This window comes from Pseudophryne corroboree, chromosome 4 (genome assembly GCF_028390025.1).
Source record: "Pseudophryne corroboree isolate aPseCor3 chromosome 4, aPseCor3.hap2, whole genome shotgun sequence".
Classification (NCBI taxonomy): Eukaryota; Metazoa; Chordata; class Amphibia; order Anura; family Myobatrachidae; genus Pseudophryne; species Pseudophryne corroboree.
In genome coordinates this window covers 323,190,133-323,212,741 of record NC_086447.1, presented here as the reverse complement: position 1 = coordinate 323,212,741, position 22,609 = coordinate 323,190,133, and the positions used below count along the sequence as shown (strand labels likewise).

General features: G+C 46.6%; 1 protein-coding gene across 5 annotated transcripts in view; it reads right to left on the bottom strand.

Moving 5' to 3' along the window:
- The window catches only part of MCF2L2 (MCF.2 cell line derived transforming sequence-like 2), a 1,017,734-nt gene that overhangs the window by 79,024 nt on the left and 916,101 nt on the right, over positions 1 to 22,609 (bottom strand). For 3 of the 5 annotated variants that reach the window (XM_063916343.1, XM_063916344.1, XM_063916345.1), the window contains 2 exons: positions 12,656 to 12,748; positions 10,743 to 10,814 (listed from right to left, as the gene is read on the bottom strand). The exons of 1 other annotated variant lie outside the window; for it this stretch is intronic. In XM_063916343.1, the coding sequence (XP_063772413.1) occupies positions 10,743 to 10,814; positions 12,656 to 12,748 (165 nt within the window). The remainder of the gene's footprint in view (positions 1 to 10,742; positions 10,815 to 12,655; positions 12,749 to 22,609) is intronic. One more of the 5 variants, XM_063916347.1, reaches the window with a different exon arrangement.

The window sequence follows — 22,609 nt, the reverse complement described above, 5'->3', positions numbered from 1 at the left end:
CTTCTTCCGATTTGCTCCGTGTTCGGCAGGGCGCCCGTTCCGTGGGCCAGTACGTGGTTCATTTCCAGACCATTGCTTCCGAACTACGCTGGAATAATGATGCCCTGAGAGCTGCCTTCTGGAACGGTCTTTCCGACCGGCTGAAAGACGAGCTGGTTACTAGAGATCTGCCGGATCCATTAGAAGATTTGATTTCCCTTTGCGTCAAGGTGGATCTTCGGATGCAGGAGCGTGGAAGAGAACGTAACCGTTCGGATCGTTCCAGGTTCCGGAATCCTACTCCTAGGCCGGTGGCCTCACCTAGCTCAGATGAGCCCATGCAAATTAACCGCTCCCGACTGTCTCCGGAAGAACGACAGCGTCGTCGTGAGGGTAAACTCTGCCTTTACTGTGGAGCCGCAGATCATTTTCTTAAATCTTGTAAAGTCCGTCCGGGAAACGGGCAGACCTAGCTTGTTCCGGAGGAGTCAAGCTGGGAGTTACGACAAAAGCTTCTCCAACTTCGGACTGCTTGCTTCCAGTAACTCTAGTCTCCAATTCAGTCTCCAGGTCTTGTGAAGCCCTATTGGATTCCGGAGCTGCAGGGAACTTCGTTTCTTCCTTCTGTGCCCAAAGTTTGGGTTTAAAGTTACGGCCTATCGAGCGGCCAATTTCACTGACGGCTATCAACGGGACTAGAATTTCCAAAGGTCTCATAATGTGGCGCACGGGGCCAGTTAAGCTGCGGGTCGGGGCTCTACATCAGGAAGATTTGGAACTCTTGGTAATCCCAGAAATGCCCCATGATCTGGTTCTTGGAATGCCTTGGCTGAAAAGTCATAACCCCCACATCGATTGGAAGTCGTCACAAATTCTGTCCTGGAGTTCCTTTTGTCACACTAATTGTCTTACTCCTGTTTGTCCGCTCCGTGTTACCTCCAAAACGGATGAAGAGCACATTCCGGAGGCATATCAAGGGTACAAGGACGTATTTTCGGAACAAGCTGCTGACCTGTTACCACCTCACAGGCCTTGGGACTGCCCTATTGACCTTGTCCCAGGGAAGACGCCACCTCGTGGTCGCACATATCCTCTGTCTCTTCCCGAGACTCAAGCCATGTCGGAGTATATTAAGTCCAATATGCTCAAGGGATTCATTCGCCCCTCTTCCTCCCCTGCTGGTGCAGGCTTCTTTTTCGTGAAGAAAAAGGACGGGGGGTTGAGACCATGCATCGACTACCGCGGCCTAAACGACATTACTATTAAGAATAAATACCCCTTGCCACTAATCACAGAGTTATTTGATAGGGTTCGTGGTGCCCGCATTTTTTCAAAACTCGACTTGAGAGGAGCTTATAATCTTATACGCATCCGAGAGGGGGATGAATGGAAGACTGCCTTTAATACCCGAGATGGGCATTACGAATACTTGGTGATGCCGTTTGGTCTTAGTAATGCTCCCGCGGTTTTCCAGGGATTCGTCAACGAAATCTTTCGTGATATGCTGTATCAGAGCGTTGTGGTATATCTGGACGACATACTGATTTTTTCCAAGAATCTTGTCGAACACAGGACTCAAGTCAAAGAGGTGCTACACCGTTTACAAGAGAATCATCTCTACGCCAAGCTTTCCAAATGTACCTTTGAAGTAACATCTATTCCGTTCCTCGGTTATGTCATCTCGGGGACGGAGCTTCGCATGGATCCGGAAAAGTTGTCGGCCATTCGTGATTGGACTCAGCCTCTTTCCCTGAAAGCAATACAAAGGTTCCTGGGCTTTGCGAACTACTACAGGAAATTCATTAAAGGTTTCTCCACCATTGTTGCACCCATTACTGCCCTGACGAGAAAGGGTTCTAATCCTAGTTTGTGGCCTCCGGAAGCCATTGTAGCTTTTTCTCGCTTAAAGTTAGCTTTCACGACGGCTCCAGTTCTCCAACAACCAAATTTCGAGGAACCCTTCTTCTTAGAAGTTGATGCATCTTCAGTCGGGGTGGGGGCTGTCCTCTCCCAGCATTCCTCTGATAAGAAATTACATCCGTGTGGCTTCCACTCTCGTAAATTCTCTCCAGCCGAACGAAATTACTCTATTGGAGACCAGGAACTCTTGGCAATCAAATCTGCCTTGGAAGAATGGAGATATCTTCTAGAAGGGGCTAAACATGTGTTTACCATCTACACGGATCACAAGAATTTACTGTACATCAAATCCGCACAATGTTTGAATCCTCGCCAAGCGAGATGGGCACTTTTCTTTTCCCGATTCTCGTTCATTATCAAGTACCGTGCCGGGACTCTCAATATTAAAGCAGATGCGCTTTCCCGTTCACAGGTTCCCACAGACGAGGATGAACCTCCGGAGCGGGGTTTAATTCTGAATCCAGTTTCTGTCTCTGCTGCTTTAACTACTCCAGCTCCTCCTCCTGGAAGAATGTCCGTACCAGCTAGATTCCGCCCAGGAATACTACGGTGGGTCCATAACTCCAAGTTTTCCGGTCATCCCGGCGCTCAGAAGATGTACAAGTTTCTGCAAAGGTCTTACTGGTGGAACACCATGAGGAAGGATGTACAAGATTGCGTTAATTCATGTCCCCAATGTACACAACATAAATCTCCTCGTCTGCCTCCTGCAGGGTTACTTCGTCCTCTGCCTATCCCTGTGAGACCCTGGACTCACATTTCCATGGACTTCATCACTGACTTGCCCTGTTCCAAGGGTTGCAACACCGTTTGGGTTATCGTTGACCGTTTTTCGAAGATGGCACACTTTGTGCCCTTGACTGGTCTTCCGACAGCACCGAAACTGGCTCTATTGTTTATCCGAGAACATTTTCGTTTGCATGGGTTGCCACAAGAGATTGTTTCTGACCGTGGAGTACAGTTCACCGCCAGGTTTTGGAAAGCCCTTTGTTCAACTCTACACATTAAACTTAAGTTTTCGTCGGCTTATCATCCCCAAACAAATGGACAAACGGAACGAGTCAATCAAGATCTAGAGACTTTTCTTCGGTTGTATCTCTCTCCTTCACAGGACAACTGGGTGGAGTTGTTGCCTTGGGCGGAGTTTGCCCATAACCATCTGTTTCATTCTTCCACTGGGGAATCACCATTTTTCGTCAACTACGGGTTCCATCCCCGTGTTCCGGAATTTCCAAGCCTTCCGATAATAGAGGTTCCTGCTGTAGCGTCCACTCTACGACACTTTGGACAAATTTGGAGAAAGGTTCATGCTAATCTTAAGCAGGTTTCTGTTCGGTACAAGTTCTTTGCAGATAAGAAACGGCAAGCCGCACCTCAATATAAAGTTGGGGACAGGGTATGGCTGTCCACACGGAATCTCCGGTTGAAGGTGCCCACCATGAAATTCGCTCCAAGGTTCATCGGTCCTTACCCTGTGCTACAAGTCTTAAATCCTGTGGTCTGTAAACTGGGTTTGCCTGCCCATCTTCGCATACCTAACGCCTTCCATGTTTCTCTACTCCGTCCCCTCATACTGAATCGATTCCACTCAGCACTCCCAAGGCCAACGTCCGTAGTGGCAGAAGCTGGAGCGGAGTTTGAAATCAAAGCTATTCTGGACTCTCGTTATCTTCATAAAAAATTACAGTACTTGGTGGACTGGAAGGGTTATGGACCTGAGGAGAGAAGTTGGATTGGGGCTACTGAAGTAACGGCTCCTCGTCTGATTCGGATCTTCCACTCCAGACATCCGACTAAGCCCGGGAAGTGTCCAGGGGCCACTCCTGGAGGAGGGGGTACTGTCACGAACCTCGGGCAGCGGCGACCGCGCTTGTCCCTGCGGGTGGCCTGGTCTGCCCGGCGCCTCTCTTCCCCTGTCAGTCTCCGGCTTCAGCGGCGGGTCGGCGCTGCTCTCCGGCGGCTTCCCGGAAGCAAGGGCGCCGCCATCACAAGCAAGGGCAAGGAGGCGGAGCAGGTCTGACGTCACCTGCCTGCTCCGCCAATCAGGCTAGGGCGGGGAATTTAAAATCAGATACCAGGCAGAGATCCGATGCCTGAGTATCTTCGTTTCTCCTGTGGAAGCTATGATCCAGAGCTCCCTCGTCCCTGCAAGCATCCTGTGCTTCCAAGCATCCTGTCCCTGCAAGCATCCTGTGCTTCCAAGCATCCTGTCCCTGCAAGCATCCTGTGCTTCCAAGCATCCTGTCCCTGCAAGCATCCTGTGCTTCCAAGCATCCTGTCCCTGCAAGCATCCTGTGCTTCCAAGCATCCTGTCCCTGCAAGCATCCTGTGCTTCCAAGCATCCTGTGCCTACAAGCAACCTGTGCTTCCAAGCATCCTGTGCCTACAAGCACCTCCGTGCCTCCAGTTACCTCCGTGTCTCCAAGCACCTCGTGCCTCCAAGCACCTCCGTGCCTCCAAGCACCTCCGTGCCTCCAAGCACCTCGTGCCTCCAAGCACCTCGTGCCTCCAAGCACCTCCGCGCCTCAAGCACCTCCGTGCCTCCAGTTACCTCCGTGCCTCCAGTTACCTCCGTGCCTCCAGTTACCTCCGTGCCTCCAAGCACCTCCGTGCCTCCAAGCACCTCGTGCCTCCAAGCACCCCGTGCCTCCAAACACCTCCGCGCCTCAAAGCACCTCCGTGCCTCCAGTTACCTCCGTGTCTCCAAGCACCTCGTGCCTCCAAGCACCTCGTCCCTCCAAACACCTCGGTGTCTCCAAACACCTCCGTGCCTCCAAGCACCTCCGTGCCTCCAAACACCTCCGTGCCTCCAAGGGTCTCCCCGCACTCCCTGTACTCCCAGTACCTCAGTGCCTTCAATACCACAGTGTCTCCAATATCTCAGTACCCCAGCCTTCATTATTTCTACAAGTCTTGTCTTACAGGAGACCTACAAGAATTCCTCTGGGCCTCCCGCCTGCCGTCTTAGTTCTGCATGAGGAAGACCTACATCCGGCCATCTCTACTACGACCCAGTGGCGGTTCCTCTTCCCGGTCATCGGAAGAAGCCCCGAGTCCACAACACTCCCAAACCAGGTCAGTGATATGTACTTTGCTATCTGCCCAGCACATGTGCGGAGTCGCACATACAGTATGCTGGACAGCTCACAATGAGCACTTGTGCACTATACTAAATATAAACATAATATGTTTACTGCCTTTCTTCAGCCTATGTAGTAAACCAGCACAAAACTCTAATGAAAATCACTTTAATAATGTCCCCTATCCCAATGTACCAACCCTTGCTACAGCTGTGAAGGGTTAATAAGTAGAGCAGCATAGCTTCTTAGTTATTTAACACACAATGGTGAGAAAGGGTAGATATTTTGGGTATGGTGATACTTACCAAAAGTTTATATTAGCATTTAGGGGTCATTTGAATTATCACTTTTACTTTGATATTACTGAATTAAGGGGGTAATTCAGACCTGATCGTAGCAGCAAATTTGTTAGCAGTTGGGCAAAACCATGTTGCACTGCAGGGGAGGCAGATATAACATGTGCAGAGAGAATTAGATTTGGGTGGGTTATTTTGTTTCTGTGCAGGGTAAATACTGGCTGCTTTATTTTTACACTGCAATTTATATTTCAGTTTGAACACTCCCCACCCAAATCTAACTCTCTCTGCACATGTTATATGATATCTGCCACACCTGCAGTGCTCATAGGACCTCATTCCGACCTGGTTGCACGCAGGCCGCTTTTTGCACTGCTGCGACCTGGTAATCGCCGCCTACAGGGGAGGGGGTTATTGCTGTGCAGGGGAGCGATCGCTTGTGCAGAGAGCTCCACAAACAAAAAGTTTGTGCAGTCTCTGCACAGCTCAAGACTTACTCAGCCACTATGAAGAATCTTCTTGGAGCCACTACGAAGAATCTTCTTGCAGAATCCCTCCCTGCAAACGGCCGGACACGTCTGCGTTTTCTTCGTCACTCCCAGAAAATGGTGAGTTGACACCCCCGGCCGGCCTCTTGCTGTCAATCTTCTTGCGTTCGCCGCTGCAAACGCTTTCTTCATTCTTCTTGTCGCTGCCCAGCGATGGGCAACGACGCACCTGCGCATTGCGGCCTGCACGTATGTGCTGTTGTGGCCTGATCGTGCAACTGCAAAAAACTGCAGTGTGCAATCGGGTTGGAATGACCCCCATGGTTTTGTCCAACTGCTAACAAATTTGCTGCTACGATCAGGTCTGAATTACGGGTGGTCTTCAGTACGCCGAATGTCGGGATCCCGGCGCACAGTATACCGGCGCTGGAATCCCGACACCCGGCATACCGACAGGTATTCTCCCTCGTGGGAGAATAAAATAGCGTGGCGCGCGTAGCACGCCACCGTGCCAGCAGCGCATCGAGCGCAACGAGCCCATTTGCGCTCACCACACTGTCGGTATGCCAGCGGTCGGGCTCCCGGCGCCGGTATGCTGGTCGCCGGGAGCCCGGCCGCCGGCAAACCATACTACACCCCTGAATTACCCCCTACATACTTATTACAAGTTCACAAGCCAGGAGAAAATTGTTGGCATCTGTACACACCTCCCATAAAACATCAGAAGGACCCTCTCTACCCTCTGTCCCAACTTCCCAAGTACCCTTTTCATCTACCACCTACTGTATGTATAGTATTTGTTCGCTTGTTCAGTTGTTATGATGAATATCAGCTGCAGATATGTTTTATGGCGTCTTACACATAATGATGACAGAATTTAATGACTGTTAATATGCTCAACCAAGAAATAAGCTGGGTACACACTAGACAATACGCTCCATTAGCAATATGTCAGTGTTTTCCATTTACTTCCCGGGCAAATGAGGTAGTGCATACACACTGAACGATATTGTGAACGATATCGTTCAGTGAAGTCATCCTGCCTCACGCCTGTATATGCATCAGCAACAAAATAATTGACCTGCATGTACAGACGACAGAAGCCCTTGTTAACGACATGCGGGACTGCGCATCATTAACGATATTGTGCATACACGCAGGACGTTATTACAAACTATATCGCTTAAAATTGTAAAAATTAGCAATGTCGCTTCGAATATACCCAGCTTTAGTTCTTGCTGATAATGTGTGGTTCACTGAAAAGTAATTTGGGAATTAACATATTCATTGTTTGGTAGAAACAATGTAAAAAGGAAAGAGAAAAACCTTACACGTTTCATACAGAATGTCAGAAAACTAGAATGGAACACAGCTGAGGTGATTATTATATTAATAGCCAATTATTCCAATTATTGAATATATAGATATTCAATACATACATACATACATATATATATATATATATATATATACATACACACACACACACATACATATATATATATATATATATATATATATACACACACACACACACATAACATGCGGATCTAAAATAACAATAATAATTTATTAATTACAATAATATACATATAACACAAAGTAATGTTAAAAGCATATACCACATATAAATCAACGAATTGGTTTTATGAAAAGTGAAAAGAATGTACAAGAAAGTGTAGATGAGGGTAAGGCCATCTTAACGTATAGGCACACTGGGCAGTTGCCCATGGCCCCACAATTCTAGGGGACTTCCAGCAGGGGCGGCTGGTGGTCAAACAATCAGAACGTTCTTTACCTGCCTCCCAGCCTGCAGCCGGACAGTTAATGGCTGTTAGCATGCTGATTGGTGGATGGCTGGAGCTATCCACTTATCAGAGGGATGATAGCCATTCACTGTATGGAAAAATGTGGAGATGTGGCGCATGACTGAAGGAGGCGCATGTTATGATTTTTTATTAATTGGTTCCCATGAATGGGTGTTTGGAGGCCCCAGTGCATTGCTTTGCCCGGGGCCTACAATGCTGTTAAGACAGCCCTGTATGAGGGTCTCTATAATAAAAAAAAGTGTATTTTTAGTAAATATTATGGGGTATATGCAATTAGCGGCGAATCGCGGCAATTTTTCGCCCGTTTTTTAATTCGACACAATTCGACCGTCGAATTCCGGCAAGTGGGTGCCGGAATTCAACATATTCAATAAAAAACGGATTCGACAGTCCCGCTGTCGAAAAGCGGCCGATTTGACGGATTTTGATCCGATTTTTAAAAAAACTGAAAAAACGGTAAAAAACCCGGAAAAAAAATTGCGTGGGGTCCCCCCTCCAAAGCATAACCAGCCTCGGGCTCTTCGAGCCGGTCCTGGTTCTAAAAATCCGGGGGGGGGGGGAAATGACAGGGGATCCCCCGTATTTTTAAAACCAGCACCGGGCTCTGCGCCTGGTGCTGGTGCAAAAAATACGGGGGACAAAAAGTGTAGGGGTCCCCCGTATTTTTTACACCAGCATCGGGCTCCACTAGCTGGACAGATAATGCCACAGCCGGGAGTCACTTTTATACAGCGCCCTGCGGCCGTGGCATTAAATATCCAACTAGTCACCCCTGGCCGGGGTACCCTGGGGGAGTGGGGACCCCTTCAATCAAGGGGTCCCCCCCCAGCCACCCAAGGGCCAGGGGTGAAGCCCGAGGCTGTCCCCCCCATCCAAGGGCTGCGGATGGGGGGCTGATAGCCTTGAGAAAATTGAAATATTGTTTTTTCCAGTAGTACTACAAGTCCCAGCAAGCCTCCCCCGCAAGATGGTACTTGGAGAACCACAAGTACCAGCATGCGGGAGAAAAACGTGCCCACTGGTACCTGTAGTTCTACTGGAAAAAAAATACCCAAATAAAAACAGGACACGCACACCGTGATAGTAAAACTTTATTTCACACATGTCGACACATACATACTTACCTATGTTCACACGCCGACCTCTGTCCACTTGTCCAAGTAGAGTCCACGTGTACCTGTGAATAAAATTATACTCACCTGATCCAGTGTCCAGATTATAATCCACGTACTTGGCAAAAAAAAAAAAAAAACGAACACCCGGACCAAACGGACTGAAAGGGGTCCCATGTTTACACATGGGACCCCTTTCCCCGAATGCAGAGACCCCACGTGACTGCTGTCACAGAAAGGTCTCTTCAGCCAATCAGCGAGCGCAACGTCCTGGCACTCTGCTGATTGGCTATGCGCGTCTGAGCTGTCAGACAGCGCATCGCAAAGCCTCTCCATTATATTCAATGGTGGGAACTTTGCGGTCAGCGGTGAGGTCACCCGCGGTCAGCGGCTGACCGCGGGTAACCCCACCGCTGACGGCAAAGTTCCCACCATTGAAACTAATGGAGGAAGCTGTGCGATGCGCTGTCTGACAGCAGACGCGCATACAGCCAATCAGGTGAGTGCCACGAAGTAGCGCTTCCTGATTGGCTGAAGGGACCTTTCTGTGACAGCAGTCACGTGGGGTCCTGGCATTCGTGGAAAGGGGTCCCATGTGTAAACATGGGACCCCTTTCAGTCCGTTTGGTCCGGGTGTTCGTTTTTTTTTTTTTTTGCCAAGTACGTGGATTATAATCTGGACACTGGATCAGGTGAGTATAATTTTATTCACAGGTACACGTGGATTCTACTTGGACAAGTGGACAGAGGTCGGCGTGTGAACATAGGTAAGTATGCATGTGTCGACATGTGTGAAATAAAGTTTTACTATCACAGTGTGCGTGTCCTGTTTTTATTTGGGTATTTTTTTTTCAGTAGAGCTACAGGTACCAGCGGGCCCGTTTTTCTCCCGCATGCTGGTACTTGTGGTTCTCCAAGTACCAGCTTGCGGGGGAGGCTTGCTGGGACTTGTAGTACGACTGGAAAAAACAATATTCTTTCAATTTTCTCAAGGCTATCAGCCCCCCATCCGCAGCCCTTGGATGGGGGGGGGGGGGGGGCAGCTTCGGGCTTCACCCCTGGCCCTTGGGTGGCTGGGGGGGGACCCCTTGATTGAAGGGGTCCCCACTCCCCCAGGGTACCCCGGCCAGGAGTGACTAGTTGGATATTTTTAATGCCACGGCCGCAGGACGCTGTATAAAAGTGACCCCCGGCTGTGGCATTATCTGTCCAGCTAGTGGAGCCCGATGCTGGTGTAAAAAATACAGGGGACCCCTACTCTTTTTGTCCCCCGTTTTTTTAAACCAGCACCAGGCGCAGAGCCCGGTGCTGGTTTTAAAAATACGGGGGATCCCCTGTAATTCCCCCCCCCCCCCTGGATTTTTAGAACCAGGACCGGCTCGAAGAGCCCGAGGCTGGTTATACTTAGGAGGGGGGACCCCACGCAATTTTTTTTCTGATTTTTACCATTCCATTTAAAAATAATAATAATAATAATAATAATAATAATAATAATAATAATAATAATATTTTTAAAAATATATAAATAATACTTGTGCCTCCAAAATAGACAAACCAAGTACCTAATCCCTTCTAATATAAATAGATGTGCTATTACCAATAAAAAAAACACAAAAAAAAACATGTTTTAATTTTTTTTTATTAGATTCCGCCACCAAAGTGTGGCGGATTGAAAATGACGAATTTACTGTCTAAAAGCACTGTTGTCGAATTTCCAAACTTCAATTGAATATACTTTTGTCAAATTGCCGCATTTGTACCATTGCAGAAATGTCGAATTTGACAAATGTCGAATTTCAAAAAGTCGAATTTGTAAAGTCCGTTTTTTGACGGAAAGTACTGAATTGCATTGTCGATTTTTTTTTGGGGGCGAAAATGTCCCGTTTTTCGACATTTCCGGGAATTCGACCGCAATTGCATATACCCCTATGTGTACTAAAAATCCAAAGGAAGCAAGCAGACAACATATTACAAACAAACCAAGACAGGTGACCATGAACCATGCCAAGATAGACATGCAGGACCACAAGACATATACCTTCAAGACCCAGGGGCGTTGGGTCACTCTTTATCTCATGTCTCTTGGTTTTCACATCTGGACCAAGTGGACCTAGCAAGTTTACAAATGTGAAAAACTTGTAATACCACTAAATAGTAAATACCAGAGCTCTGTGGACACAATGAATTAAAATGTGAAATAACTACACAGTTGCATTTCAGTCATGGATCATTATCAAGAAGACACAATGCATTGCTTCATCATTGATGATGGAAAACCTTTAACATGTTTTTAAAGGCATGTTTAACAGCTATATAGCATTAATAGTGATAAAAGTTCACACATGTATCTGGTCAGATGTATATTACAGAGATTTCAGAACTAATACAATAATATTTACTTTTTAGATTTTTACAGGGGATCCTAGAGGATTTAAATTCACAGATTTTTATCAGATATACATTTAATAGCCAAGGCATATGCCTAACATGCCTAATTAAATATACATTGTGTACATTGTGGAGTATTAATGGCCTACTATGACTTATGCAAATAACACTGTGTGGGAATGCAAATTAATGAGATGCAATTTAAAGTTGTTAGTGTATGCATCATCCTTTTTCCATACTCTAGTCCTCTTACTACTTAGCAGGCTGCAGGCCTAGTTTGCATTCTGCAAATCATCTGTCCAATAGAAAAACTGCATAAAATCCTCCACTTGAATGCCTAGTAACGCACCAGTTTCCCGACTGGTCAGTAAAGTTTTCAGATGATCTGTCTGATCTGTCACTGTCATGATCTTGAATACTAACGGATCATTGCCTCACCATATGACAATAGTATTACGGTATGTATACTGTATGTCATTAGCTCTCAAAACTTCTAAATGCAGCAGTCAAGTTTTTGGTAAAAGAACTTATGGGCAGTGGTGCCGAGATAGGGGAGGTCCGGGGGGAGGGGGGGGGGGTTTGGTACAAATTACCCGGGCCCAGGTCTGATGGAGGGGCCCAGTGAGGGTCCTGTAGGGGCCCAGGCCACCTACCCCTTACCTAGCAGATACAGCTCTTTTTCCTCAGCCCATCACACAACACTGTGTACTAGGCTGCAGTGTGGCCACAGATGTGCTAAAAATTACTTTTTTTTCAGTATTTTTTTTCTAAGGGTACATGACCACACCTCCTGTGATTAGGCCATGCCCCTTAAAAGTACCTGGGCCCATCCCGGCTTTTGACTGCCCTGCTTATGGGTTCAGAACTGTTTGACGAGTATAAACCCCTGGAGTTTCTGTCTAAATAGATAAGTCTTCTCAAAACTATTCAGAAAATGCAGGGTGTGTGAGGGATTTAGGACACTCAGATCCTGTTCTCACATGACTTTTTGAAAATTGCTTTATTGGCCGAAATCCATTGCTGTAACTCTGTAAAAAGTCCTCTTTCCTAAGGCTTATACAGCAAAGTCATTGGAAACCTCCTTGATGTTAGTAAAACAAGATAAAACTTGATGCTATCATAGTATATATGGGAACACAATTTCAGGATGAATATTATGCTAGATATTATTATAATTATGCAAGGGCACAGGTCAAGATTCCGTTGCCCTGAATATTTATTGAATATTTATCCTGGCAGAAATATTCTCTGCAATGAGAAATGTACCAGTATATATATTTTTTTCTTTATTGAAGCATGACAATTACATAGTCAGCAAAGATGTAGTTTCCATAGTATAAAAGAGCACACCGTAAGAACAGTTATCCAATCATAGCAATCTTAATTTAGCAAAAGAGTCAAAAATGATGTCAACCCAGAAACATGTCTGGGAAAATGGTTTAAACCCGGATCCACATCATCCACTCTCCTTCCATCCATTTCCAGGATTTTTTAATATTATGACAGATAGCAATAGTAGAAAGCAGTGAACAAATGTACAATGCCAGAATGAAAGTTAGCTACCTTTAGGCCGAGCAGGAACTCTAATAGCTGTTGAACTGATAGAGGAAGCTAAGGAAAAGCGGCGAGTAACTTCTTTCTCCTTAGATTCGGACTCTAAGGGAACACATAGAAGTAAAGCAAAGATTTATTAAAGCGATGGTAAAAGAATAGATTATCTGTGTATTTTATGGGTCAACTAGCCAGAGCATACATGCTTCCTCACATAAAGGACCTAGCAGAGATACTGACAAAATATATACATGTTAGATACAATTCTGAATGTGCTAACAAGCTTACTGAAGGATCTATAAGCCATAAATATGCACCAAGCAATCGTGGTCCTGGCTACTGCCCACGGGGTCCTAAAAGCCTGATTTGTCCCCACAGGCCGAAGCCTAGTCACCATCAAAGCTTAGAATCTGCAGCAAGTTGTGGCACTAAAACAGAGGATAAAGGCAACAGTCCTCAGATATATAGATACTTTCTTCTATCTTTTCTGCCTCTTTGCAGAATAGACTCACTCCCTATGTATTGTGTACATTAATCCTGGGAAGCCCACCAACACCATATATTTACGTAGGATTTATTCTCTCTACCATTTGTCTACAGTTGGTTATAATATATATTGGATCTACAGTATCTCTAATTGTTCATCCTGTGCATAAATCATCCTTTGGGCGGCATCCTATTACCACAGTAGATTATCGTGGCTAATTACCTCAACTGGGGCTATCCAATTAGCCCCAGTGTCGGCACTTATCTGCAAATTTATTTTGCCTGCCTCAGACCAGCGAAACCAAATCCCTGATAAGATGAAAACTGCTATACCCCTATACTGTACTCAGAGGTGGCAGCCATGATTATGTGCAGAACTCAGACTTATTCATGTAATTTGCTTTATTGTAGAAAACACTAAAAAACACAAATATTGCCAGTGGCTACCGGCATGGAGTGACAGTTTGGGTCTTTGCAGCAAAAGCATTCGTTTTTCCACCTATATCCCTATATTTTTCTGCTTCTTCCTCCACAGCTGTCTCAGTCAGTTTGGCTGACACAAAGTCCTGACCTTGGTTAACACTCTATAGTAATCTCGTACAATGCACTGTCTGTAACAATACAGATGGTGTAGAAGATTTTATTACAGGGATACACAATACGCTTCTAGTCATTAAACAGAACCCATTACCTCACCTTTCCCAACCATCCTGACAGATTTTGTGCATGGGGGAAGGGGAAATATGTGCAGTTCACTATAGGAGACAAATGCAGTGCAAGGCATTTTAGGCCCACACAAATACTGTACGCTTGCGTAAATTTGCCAAAAGTAGCTAAGACATGTCTTTACTAACGGAGGTTCTTTATTAGTCAATATGATTTACAATCTTCTGATCAATCTATAAAGGTATGGTACAATGGTGTCAATGGTACTTATAACCACAGTTTGGAGGGGTACATTACGTGGTCAGATGCTTGACAGTTACCATGTTGACATTCTTGGTATGGTTCCTGATGTTACTCTTCAAAGTGGTAGAGGCAAAGACAGTAGAGCAATTTAAACATGCTTTGGATAGGCATAAGTACATCCTTACCAAAAATGAAGGATTACATAGGGTTGAGAAAACCAGAAGGTTAAAAAAGGGTCAGACTAGATTGGCAAGTGGTCCTTACCTGCCATCAAATTCATTGATTTTGGATTAAGTACTGGGAACTCATCATCAATAACTCCCTTCATGATTAACATCTATTAACAGATCATTTTCAAATTATTTAGCTACTCAGTCCTCTTTCAGATATGCGAGCCAGGAATTTGATGGGTCTAAAAGCCGGCAAATTCCTTGGTCTCAGCCCCGAACCTGGTAAAGAGCAGCATCGGGGACCTGGGACTTAGTCTCGGGTAGTTTGCATTTACACATGCAGAAATCCCGGGTTGATGAGCATTCACTTGCAAAAATCTGTGATATAGCTGCATGTGTGAAAGGGGTAATGGGGGTTATTCAGACCTGATCGCTGGGCTGCTAATTTTGCTGTCCTGCTTTCAGACAGTCGCCGCCCAAGGGGAGTGTATATTCACCCGTGCAAGTGTGCGATCGCATGTTTACACCTTGCTACAAATATTCCTGACAGCGGACAGCTGCAAATCTATTCGCACCTCACTCACCTTCTAATGATTTTTCCAGTGTGTGCAGTCTGTGCGCAGCCCAGGACTTACTCCTACAGTGCAATGAGAACAGTCTTATCGGGTCCGGAGTTGACATCACATACCTTCCCTGAAAACGCTTGGGAACGTCTGCGTTTTCCCTGACACTCCCAGAAAACGGTCAGTTGCCACCCACAAACAGCCTCTTCCTGTCAATCAGCATGCGAATGGCTGTGCAATTGAAATTTTCACACCAACCTGTCGCTGTTTGGCGATGCCTGTTGTTTGCCGAAGCACGTGCGCACTGCGGCACATACACACGTGCAGTCTATTGATAATCTGCCACTGTGCGAAAACGCATAACAGCGATCAGGTCTGAATCGGGCCCATAATTAGATAATTATTCACTAATGGGGACAGTAATAGAGATGTATTTAGAAATGGGGCAAACTTATACATGGTCGAGTGACAGAATTATGACCACCAGCTAAGTGCAGTGACCATCCGTTTGCTTCGGAGTCCCATACACAGCAAGGTTCACTGAATTGTCATTTTAGACACGTCTGGTAGCCCCAGGGTTCATTTTGACGGTGAGCTGCTCCACTGTAGCGTGTCGGTCGGCCCTCACGCACCTTCGTAACCGTCGTTCACCACTCACATCAGTGGCACGTGGTGCTCCGCAGTTTCCACGTCAGTTATTAGCAATGGTACCATTTGTCCAGTCACGATACACCTTCACCACAGCAGCACGCAAACAGTTCCAAAACTGCTCTGTTTCAGAAATACTTCCACCTTTGGTCAGAAAGCCGATAATCACACCTTTTTGCAACTCGGATAAATAGCCCCTTTTACCCATGACAGCAACAAGTGATATGTGTGCAGATGGCCTATTTCACACCTTATATACCCGCCAAGCCAGCGCACGACACGTGACGTACTTCATGGGCTGCACGCTGCTGACGTCAAATGAAGGAGGTGGTCATAATAATGTGACTTGACCATGTATATTATTTAACTATAATTTACTGAACATTATAGCAGTGTTTACCTTTTCCCTGGTAGCCAGGGGCCAGGATTACCAGAAGAGGCTGCTACCTAGCATTGAGTGCTGCATAAAGAGAATCTTCCTATCCAGTTTTACCAGGCATTTAACCCCAAACGCAAACAATGTAGATGTTTTAAAGCTGCCACACATTGCCAGTGGTTTTGGTTTTGGCCTTAAAACCACAGGATAGTAAACTTTGCGACTTGGTTGTGGAGAAAAACATTGGTGTTGTTTGGCAAACGGTCAAAAAATTATTGTTAGTAAATTTGCCCCAAGGAGGCAATTACAATCTCCATGTCACTCATATATCTGTTGCCTGTGTTAAACATTCAGGGGAGAATTCAATTAGCCGTGGAAATTTACAGTTGCTAATTGATCTGCCAGGAGCTATCCAATTAGCCCCGATGTCAGCCTCTTAGGTCCTGAAACAAAATCCCCAATAAGTAACATTTTTTGGTGGACGCGATCGCGAAAACACATAGGACCAAGAACTTATCCTGGATCCTATGTGTTTTCGGAGGAAAACTGGATTTTTTTTTGCATGGTAAAAACGAGGTGGGGGAGTAATTTAATTACTCCAGAAAAAGATGCGTTAAAAAAACAAAAAAAAACCTGTGGTAAAGTCACGTTTTCACCATGCCAAACATTAGCGTGGCCATTTGAATTCCCCTTAATGTGTATGTTTTTTGTTTGTTTTTGGTGAGGGGGTTTGCATTCTCCCCACTTACCTCCCATGGCTTGTTCTTGAACAGATAAAAAAATAAGAATTTACTTACCGATAATTCTATTTCTCGGAGTCCGTAGTGGATGCTGGGGTTCCTGAAAGGACCATGGGGAATAGCGGCTCCGCAGGAGACAGGGCACAAAAAGTAAAGCTTTAGGATCAGGTGGTGTGCACTGGCTCCTCCCCCTATGACCCTCCTCCAAGCCTCAGTTAGGTACTGTGCCCGGACGAGCGTACACAATAAGGAAGGATTTATGAATCCCGGGTAAGACTCATACCAGCCACACCAATCACACTGTACAACCTGTGATCTGAACCCAGTTAACAGTATGATAACAGCGGAGCCTCTGAAAAGATGGCTCACAACAATAATAACCCGATTTTTGTAACTATGTACAAGTAATGCAGATAATCCGCACTTGGGATGGGCGCCCAGCATCCACTACGGACTCCGAGAAATAGAATTATCGGTAAGTAAATTCTTATTTTCTCTATCGTCCTAGTGGATGCTGGGGTTCCTGAAAGGACCATGGGGATTATACCAAAGCTCCCAAACGGGCGGGAGAGTGCGGATGACTCTGCAGCACCGAATGAGAGAACTCCAGGTCCTCCTTAGCCAGGGTATCAAATTTGTAGGATTTTACAAACGTGTTTGCCCCTGACTAAATAGCCGCTCGGCAAAGTTGTAAAGCCGAGACCCCTCGGGCAGCCGCCCAAGATGAGCCCACCTTCCTTGTGGAATGGGCATTTACATATTTTGGCTGTGGCAGGCCTGCCACAGAATGTGCAAGCTGAATTGTATTACACATCCAACTAGCAAAAGTCTGCTTAAAAGCAAGAGCACCCAGTTTGTTGGGTGCATACAGGATAACAGCAAGTCAGTTTTCCTGACTCCAGCCGTCCTGGAACCTATATTTTCAGGGCCCTGACCACATCTAGCAACTTGGAGTCCTCCAAGTCCCTAGTAGGCGCAAGACACCACAATAAGCTGGTTCAGGTGAAACACTGACACCACCTTAGGGAGAGAACTGGGGACGAGTCCGCAGCTCTGCCCTGTCCGAATGGACAAACAGATATGGGCTTTTTTGAGAAAAAAAACCACCAATTTGACACTCGCCTGGTCCAGGCCAGGTCCAAGAGCTTGTTCACTTTTCATGTGAGATGCTTCAAATCCACAGATTTGACTGGTTTTAAACCAATGTGTTTTGAGGAATCCCAGAACTACGTTGAGATCCCACAGTGCCACTGGAGGCACAAAAGGGGGTTGTATATGCAATACTCCCTTGACAAACTTCTGGACTTCAGGAACTAAAGCCAATTCTTTCTGGAAGAAAAATCGACAGGGCCGAAATTTGAACCTTAATGGACCCCAATTTGAGGCCCATAGACACTCCTGTTTGCAAGAAATGCAGGAATCGACCGAGTTGAAATTTCTTCGTGGGGCCTTCCTGGCCTCACACCACGCAACATATTTTCGCCACATGTGGTGATAATGTTGTGCGGTCACCTCCTTTCTGGCTTTGACCAGGGTAGGAATGACCTCTTCCTGAATGCCTTTTCCCTTAGGATCCGGCGTTCCACCCGCCATGCCGTCAAACGCAGCTGCGGTAAGTCTTGGAACAGACATGGTACTTGCTGAAACAAGTCCCTTCTTAGCGGCAGAGGCCATAAGTCCTCTGTGAGCATCTCTTGAAGTTCCGGGTACCAAGTCCTTCTTGGCCAATCCGGAGCCATGAGTATAGTTCTTACTCCTCTACGTCTTATAATTCTCAGTACCTTAGGTATGAAAAGCAGAGGATGGAACACATACACCGACTGGTACACCCACGGTGTTACCAGAACGTCCACAGCTATTGCCTGAGGGTCTCTTAACCTGGCGCAATACCTGTCCCGTTTTTTGTTCAGACGGGACGCCATCATGTCCACCTTTGGTAATTCCCAACGGTTTACAATTATGTGGAAAACTTCCCCATGAAGTTCCCACTCTGCCGGGTGGAGGTCGTGCCTACTGAGGAAGTCTGCTTCCCAGTTTCCATTCCCGGAATGAAACACTGCTGACAGTGCTATCACATGATTTTCCGCCCAGCGAAAAGTCCTTGCAGTTTTTGCCACTGCCCTCCTGCTTCTTGTGCCGCCCTGTCTATTTACGTGGGCGACTGCCGTGATGTTTTATCCCACTGGATCAATACCGGCTGACCTTGAAGCAGAGGTCTTGCTAAGCTTAGAGCATTATAAATTTACCCTTAGCTATATTTATGTGGAGAAAAATCTCCAGACTTGATCACACTCCCTGGAAATTTTTTCCTTGTGTGACTGCTCCCCAGCCTCTCGGGCTGGCCTCCGTGGTCACCAACATCCAAAACTGAATGCCGAATCTGCGTCCCTCTAGAAGATGAGCACTCTGTAACCACCACAGGAGAGACACCCTTGTCCTTGGATATAGGGTTATCCGCTGATGCATCTGAAGATGCGATCCGGACCATTTGTCCAGCAGATCCCACTGAAAAGTTCTTGCATGAAATCTGCCGACTGGAATTGCTTCGAAGGAAGTCACCATTTTTTTTTTTTTTTACCATGGCCCTTGTGCAATGATGCACTGATTTTAGGAGGTTCCTGACTAGCTCGGATAACTCCCTGGCTTTCTCTTCCGGGAGAAACACCTTTTTCTGGACTGTGTCCAGAATCATCCCTAAGCACAGGAGACTTGTTGTCGGGATCAGCTGCGATTTTGGAATATTTAGAATCCACCCCTGCTGTTGTAACAGTATCCGAGATAGTGCTACTCCGACCTCCAACTGTTCCCTGGACTTTGCCCTTATCAGGAGATCGTCCAAGTAAGGGATAATTAAGACGCCTTTTCTTCGAAGAAGAACCATCATTTCGGCCATTACCTTGGTAAAGACCCGGGGTGCCGTAGACAATCCAAACGGCAGCGTCTGAAACTGATAGTGACAGTTCTGTACCACGAACCTGAGGTACCCTTAGTGATAAGGGCAAATTTGGGACATGGAGGTAAGCATCCCTGATGTCTCGGGACACCAGATAGTCCCCTTCTTCCCGGTTCGTTATCACTGCTCTGAGTGACTCCATCTTGATTTGAACCTTTGTAAGTGTTCAAATTTTTTTTTTTTTTTTTTTTTTAGATTTAGAATAGGTCTCACCTAGCCTTCTGGCTTCAGTACCACAATATAGTGTGGAATAATACCTCCTTTTCTTGTTGTAGGAGGGGTAATTTAATTATCACCTGCTGGGAATACAGCTCGTGAATTTTTTCCCATACTGCCTCCTTGTCGGAGGGAGACCTTGTTAAAGCAGACTTCAGGAGCCTGCGCAGGGGAAACGTCTCGACATTCCAAACTGTACCCCTGGGATACTACTTGTAGGATCCAGGGGTCCTGTACGGTCTCAGCGTCATGCTGAGAGCTTGTCAGAAGCGGTGGAACGCTTCTGTTCCTGGGAATGGGCTGCCTGCTGCAGTCTTCTTCCCTTTCCTCTATCCCTGGGCAGATATGACTCTTATAGGGACGAAAGGACTGAAGCTGAAAAGACGGTGTCTTTTTCTGCAGAGATGTGACTTAGGGTAAAAACGGTGGATTTTCCAGCAGTTGCCGTGGCCACCAGGTCCGATGGACCGACCCCAAATAACTCCTCTTCCTTTATACGGCAATACACCTTTGTGCCGTTTGGAATCTGCATCACCTGACCACTGTCGTGTCCATAAACATCTTCTGGCAGATATGGACATCGCACTTACTCTTGATGCCAGAGTGCAAATATCCCTCTGTGCATCTCGCATATATAGAAATACATCCTTTAAATGCTCTATAGTCAATAAAATACTGTCCCTGTCAAGGGTATCAATATTTTTAGTCAGGGAATTCGACCAAGCCACCCCAGCTCTGCACATCCAGGCTGAGGCGATCGCTGGTCGCAGTATAACACCAGTATGTGTGTATATACTTTTTATGATATTTTTCCAGCCTCCTGTCAGCTGGCTCCTTGAGGACGGCCCTATCTATAGACGGTACCGCCACTTGTTCTGATAAGCGTGTGAGCGCCTTATCCACCCTAAGGGGTGTTTCCCAACGCGCCCTAACTTCTGGCGGGAAAGGGTATACCGCCCATATTTTCTATCGGGGGGAACCCACGCATCATCACACACTTCATTTAATTTATCTGATTCAGGAAAAACTATGGTAGTTTTTTCACATCCCACATAATACCCTCTTTTGTGGTACTTGTAGTATCAGAAATATGTAACACCTCCTTCATTGCCCTTAACGTGTGGCCCTAATAAGGAATACGTTTGTTTATTCACCGTCGACACTGGATTCAGTGTCCCTGTCTGTGTCTGTGTCGACCGACTAAAGTAAACGGGCGTTTTAAAACCCCTGACGGTGTTTTTGAGACGTCTGGACCGGTACTAATTGTTTGTCGGCCGTCTCATGTCGTCAACCGACCTTGGCGCGTGTTGACATTATCACGTAATTCCCTAAATAAGCCATCCATTCCGGTGTCGACTCCCTAGAGAGTGACATCACCATTACAGGCAATTGCTCCGCCTCCTCACCAACATCGTCCTCATACATGTCGACACACACGTACCGACACACAGCACACACACAGGGAATGCTCTGATAGAGGACAGGACCCACTAGCCCTTTGGAGAGACAGAGGGAGAGTTTGCCAGCACACACCAAAAATGCTATAATTATATAGGGACAACCTTATATAAGTGTTTTCCCTTATAGCATCTTTTTTATATATTTCTAACGCCAAATTAGTGCCCCCCCTCTCTGTTTTAACCCTGTTTCTGTAGTGCAGTGCAGGGGAGAGCCTGGGAGCCTTCCCTCCAGCCTTTCTGTGAGGGAAAATGGCGCTGTGTGCTGAGGAGATAGGCCCCGCCCCTTTTTCGGCGGCCTCGTCTCCCGCTCTTAACGGATTCTGGCAGGGGTTAAATATCTCCATATAGCCCCCGGAGGCTATATGTGAGGTATTTTTAGCCAAAAAAGGTTTTCATTTGCCTCCCAGGGCGCCCCCCTCCCAGCGCCCTGCACCCTCAGTGACTGCCGTGTGAAGTGTGCTGAGAGGAAAATGGCGCACAGCTGCAGTGCTGTGCGCTACCTTAAGAAGACTGAGGAGTCTTCTGCCGCCGATTCTGGACCTCTTCTCGTTTCAGCATCTGCAAGGGGGCCGGCGGCGAGGCTCCGGTGACCATCCAGGCTGTACCTGTGATCGTCCCTCTGGAGCTAATGTCCAGTAGCCAAGAAGCCAATCCATCCTGCACGCAGGTGAGTTCACTTCTTCTCCCCTAAGTCCCTCGTTGCAGTGATCCTGTTGCCAGCAGGACTCACTGTAAAATAAAAAACCTAAGCTAAACTTTTCTAAGCAGCTCTTTAGGAGAGCCACCTAGATTGCACCCTTCTCGGCCGGGCACAAAAATCTAACTGAGGCTTGGAGGAGGGTCATAGGGGGAGGAGCCAGTGCACACCACCTGATCCTAAAGCTTTACTTTTTGTGCCCTGTCTCCTGCGGAGCCGCTATTCCCCATGGTCCTTTCAGGAACCCCAGCATCCACTAGGACGATAGAGAAAAAAGACTTGGTATTAGGCCATGATTCCAATTTGGATGGAATTGCTCAGTCGCAGGAAAGTGATATTAGCAGACTGCGGTCAGTCAGCATAAGCTGAAGCTTACTCAAACTGGCTGTAGGATCCATACAGCCGGGTGAAGGAAGTCTGCATTTGACAACGCCAGTGACATGCGATGAAGTAAATAGCTGGGGAGACACTTGCTTATACACACATATATGAATCCATGGGTTCATGTGGGCATTATACGAAGGTGCGGCAATATATACTGCTGGAAATGGGTGAGTTTTGATCAGAGATGTGCGGACAAGGTAGGCAGGTGAGGCACAGTCTTGCCTGTCATCATAGGTGTTTCTATAATGGGTGCAATGTGTGAGGTGCACACGGGCCCCTGGGTCCAGGAGGGGCCCACACCGCACACACTACACCCATTTTTAATACTTACCTTTCCGGAGTCCAGCGCTGGGTGCTGAAGTTG